Here is a 4,740-nt window from a genome sequence, read left to right as displayed (position 1 = left end):
CCTTTCGAATTGACAGAGGGAGTGAGTCTACTTATATGTACACTTCAGGCAGATTCAAAGACCACAATGCAACATGATTGTGTAGCTACACGACAAAGCTCCCATTGCAAAGCATTTGTCCTTTGTGTCAGTACGTCATAAATAGAACGAGGCATAAGTTTACTGTCGGAGATTTGTCACTTGTGTCGTGCCATATCCAGTATAGTCAGAATCACTGTTTATAATAAAGCCCAAAGTATAGTTCACTTTTTATGTGTACGCGATGGTCAGAGTACAGTGCATGTGACGCACACCGCCGGGTTTTTGTAACTGTGTGTACTTGTATGTGCAGGTCGCACATGTGCATTTAATTATTTTTGCAGTAATTACTTTATCCAGAAGGTGGCAACCTTGCCCTGGGGGTGTTGATTCACAAGGTAGACAAAGAAAAACTGCATAAACAGAACAGACTGGAACCCATGCAAGCTACTGTGACAATGGAGGCGATCGTGCGAAGAGGTTAGAAAGTACCCTCATTTGTACAACTCTAGCATTAAAGAATACAAAAATGTTTACATGGGTTGTAACTCATGGCAAGAGATTGCTCAAAACTGTGCATGCGTACGAGTCAAATGAAGTGTACTTTCCAAGGCTGTGCATTTGACTGTGCACATACACTAGCGTTCGTGTAAAAAAAAACGAAGTATACACAGGGCATATGTTTTTAGTTTTATGGTTTTAAATATGGTTTTTAGTCACATCTTATCACTCACGTAGACAAGGTGTTAGGGCGTTCCATTTAAAGACATTGCAAGAGTGCCGCCAGTAGTGGGCACTCGTGCAATGTAAGTAATGATGTATGTACATCTGAGTGATTGAGATGGAGGGAAGTTAGCGAGCTAACTTTACTAGTTACTTGGGAAAAAAAGAAATTTGATTATGTTACCCCAACACTGCTGTTAAGATTAATGATCCTGGACTATTTCTACACTTAACCAAGCCCTTGTAAAGTAGGCTATTTGACAATGCATATTTAGAGGCCTACACACTAGTTGCATCCAACTCTATAAATGTCTTCTCGGTAAACTAGGTTGAAGCTTTATTATGTTCATCTCAGTACAGTCAAAAATCATTTAGTTTATGATTTACTGAATGATAGTAAACATTACTGCCCACTGAAATCCACTGTTATATTTCTTTAATTCAAACATTCAATATTGGCATTTTTTAGTCACTAAACTTGTTGAGAATTGTAAAAAAATAAAAATAAAAAAAAATAAAAAAAAAAGGTCAGTTACTTAGAAGATTGCTATAGCAAATGGTTTCAGTCATGTTGTGTAACTTTGGAATGCTAGAAGATTAAAATTGTAAATACTATTCTGCTTCCATTCTATGCTGTTTTAAAACAAATTTAGTGAGAATACACTGGATGTCTGAGGGTTAGAACCTAGAAATAAATAAAAAATACATTACAGTACATACTACATTTTTAATTACTTCACAATTATCTGAAATACTTAACTAGACTTCTGTAGACTGATATGCTGATTTATGATCACAAATAATATGCGTACTTTAAACATGACTGCCACAAGAGGGTGCTCTCAGGCTAGCACAAAAAGCACTAGCTCAACTACTAGCAATTGAACTTTGTGAACTATCCTTCCATTCAGTGCTGGATGCCTATGGAGGAATCTGGACTAACAGAGACATACCACCCTGTGGGCCCATCAGTGAAAAAGTGCTTGCTGGTGGCCTTTGTGCAGAAAAAAACCCTTTTGTTTCAGCATACTCGTGTCCCTCTGGTCTGCATCAGCATTGTGGACTTTAGGTACATGCTGGACTCTCACTGGCAAAGCTGCTGAGTCATCAACATGGCCTGAACTATTGTATGGGGAGATTTGCCAGGGGCTATTGACCAGCAACTGCCTACACAACTGACAGTTCATGCTCTCTGACAATGCAAACGCACATTCTTTTGAACATACAAATGGTTAAAAAACAGTTGTGTGGTATTTATATTCATGTGAACAGGTTCTACTAGCAAAAAAACAAAATTCCAGAATGTCTGGCCTTAAGAGGCAGTTTTTAAGCCAATTATTTTAGCCCTAATTCTTTACCTTTCATGCAGATTATAAATAAAGTTTAAATAAAGTGTATAGGTGCAACTGCATTTATCCAATTAGTTAATTAATTATTGTAAAATGTACAGTTTTTCATGGCAGTACTCAAAAACAATCATCTTATTTTCTATAAAGTATAAGAGGTCTAAATTTTTATATTTTAAAATTTAAGTTCAGAAACACCATTTAGAAACAATAAACCAACAGAGGGGAGTATTGAGTTATATCACTGCAGAAACTGTTAAAAGCTATGTGAAGAGAATTAATAAACCACATTTGGTTAACATTTGACACATATATACATAAACTACCAGTCGAAAGATTTTCTTTTTGAAAGAAATTAATACTTTTATTTAGCAAGGAGGCATTAAATGTGATTAAAAAAAGTAAAGACTTTTACATTGTTACAAAAAAAGAGAGAAAGAAATTCTGTTATTTTGAACTTTTTATTCATCAAATAATCCTGAAAAAATGTATCATGGTTTCCACAAAAATATTACACAACACAACTGTTTTCAACTTTTTTAATAAGATTTTTTTTTTTTTTTCTTGAGCAACAAATCAGCATTAGAATAATTTCTGAAGGATCATGTGACACTGAAGACTTAAGTAATGATGCTAAAAATTCAGCTTTATCATCACAGGAATAAATTAAATTTTAAAGTTTATTAAAAACAATTATTTTAAATTGTAATAATATTTTGCAATATTTATGTTTTTACTGTATTGTACAGTATTTTTGATCGAATGCAGCCTTGGTGAGCATAAGAGACTTTTTCGAAATAACAAAATAAAACAGGAGACAGGAGCTTTAGGTGGGCTCAGTTTCATTTTTTATTAAATAGTTAAGGAACAATCAACTACACATTGAAAGACCTAAAACTCCTGAACACGGCGGATGGAGCCGACAGTAGGATGCATGGCATTCCAGTCAGTGAAGCGGCGGTATTCGCCTCTCTCCAACAAGTACTGACGTCCCCTGTAGTTAGGATGCTCAAAGAAGACCCAGGCTCCATCCAAAACGTTACAGGACTGGACCTCACGGTGACGGAAGTGGTCATAGAGAGAGGACCAGTCCTCGCTGCACTCCATAACCTGACCCTGGAAGTCAGGCCGCTCATACAGACGGATACGGAAAATGCCAGCATGCTAAAACAGAGAGAGCAGTTTCCCAAATGCCATTAAAAATTCATTTATTTAATGTAGGCCATTTACGAAGAGCAAACAAAGCGGCACCATCCAAATCAGCATAATACTAATGCTAAACTATTCTATGGTGTGTGGTTTAAAAGGTAAAAAGGTCTGTTCCCATCCATACTGGGAGATTTTGTTTAAATCTCCTTCAAGAACAAAACAAATGTTCAGTGAGAAACAATACAGTGTTATTCAGCATCTGGCTGAGTTTAGGGCCAATAATATTGTTCCTGAATGATTAGTGTTGCACATATATCCAGTATAATAGGTGACTGCTTTTGCTGGAAAAGAGGAAAACAGACCTGCATTAGGCAAAATAGCCTAAGTACGGTTCTCCAAACAGGGATGACTTACATTTCGCACCATGCGGCAAGACCTTATAGAGTCATTGTACCCCATCCAACGCTGGTAATCAGGATACTCTCCCCTAGTTAGGATGTACTGGCAGCCCATGAAGTTTGGACGTTCATACAAAACCCAGGCCCCACTCTCCACTCGGATGGAGTTACAGCGGCTGAAGTGGGACGACAGCTCTGGGCAGTCCATGCTGCACTCAAAGGAACGTCCCTGAAAGTTTTTGTCCTCATAAAAGATAATCTGTATGGGAGAAGATGTAGAAACATAGTTAAGCCAAGGACAAGACTGTAGAGCCAGTTTATGCAAGCAAAATATTTCTTACTTTTCCCATTCTGTCCATGTTTGGGGCTAATTTGATTCCTCCTTTTGCTGTATGCTGTGTATTAAAAGGGCAATGAGCGAGATTTATATGTTTCACATTGAGTTGCTCTGCCAGGCAAATCATTGTTATATGAATGGCTGCAGCATTTGCATCATCAACAGCTGATACTGCGTTTGATTCTAGATAGTTCCTGCAGATTAATGCAGTGGCCATTGTATGAAACCCTGACCTTTTGATTCTGCAATGGCTGAGTCCAGAAAATATTTATTGGGCCAATTAAATTGTTTTCTAGCTGCTGGTACTGGCAGAGTTCAAGCAGCACTGGCATCTAGCCACATGCTCATACTGTATGAGGCATAACACGGCCTTTAGAATGAACTGATGCATTTGTGTTTGTGCCCCACCGCAAAATGTTCTACTGTTGGACAGCAGGTTCATTTACTTGCACGATAACACAGAAACTGTGAACAGGCTATACATACAGTGCCTTGCGAAAGTATTTGTACCCCTTCTTTGTGTTTTATGTTGCTGCCTTATGTTAAACTACTTCAAATTACTTTTTTTCACAGTATTAATTTTTTTCACAGTCTACACTCCATACACCACAATGACAAAGCAAAAAACAAATTTGTGACCACTTTTCAAATTTATTTAAAATAAAAAACATAAATAATTACATTGCATAATTCTCTGGGACACTTGAAATTTACAAACCCGATTCAAAAAAAGTTGGGACACTACAAATTGTGAATAAAAACAGAATGC

General features: G+C 37.0%; 1 protein-coding gene across 1 annotated transcript; it reads right to left on the bottom strand.

The window, feature by feature from the left end:
* Nucleotides 1-2,978: 2,978 nt before the first annotated feature.
* crygs3 (crystallin, gamma S3) lies at nt 2,979-4,005 on the bottom strand. The gene is made up of 3 exons (XM_067408817.1): nt 3,976-4,005; nt 3,651-3,893; nt 2,979-3,251 (listed from the first exon to the last, which is right to left on the bottom strand). Exons 1-3 carry the CDS (start codon nt 3,991-3,993, stop codon nt 2,979-2,981), a joined length of 534 nt encoding a protein of 177 aa, XP_067264918.1. The 5' UTR covers nt 3,994-4,005.
* Between the last annotated feature and the right edge of the window lie 735 nt (nt 4,006-4,740).

This window comes from Chanodichthys erythropterus, chromosome 14 (genome assembly GCF_024489055.1).
Source record: "Chanodichthys erythropterus isolate Z2021 chromosome 14, ASM2448905v1, whole genome shotgun sequence".
NCBI lineage: Eukaryota > Metazoa > Chordata > Actinopteri > Cypriniformes > Xenocyprididae > Chanodichthys > Chanodichthys erythropterus.
Note: the sequence above shows the minus strand (reverse complement) of the source record. Positions and strands in the feature narration are given on the sequence as shown.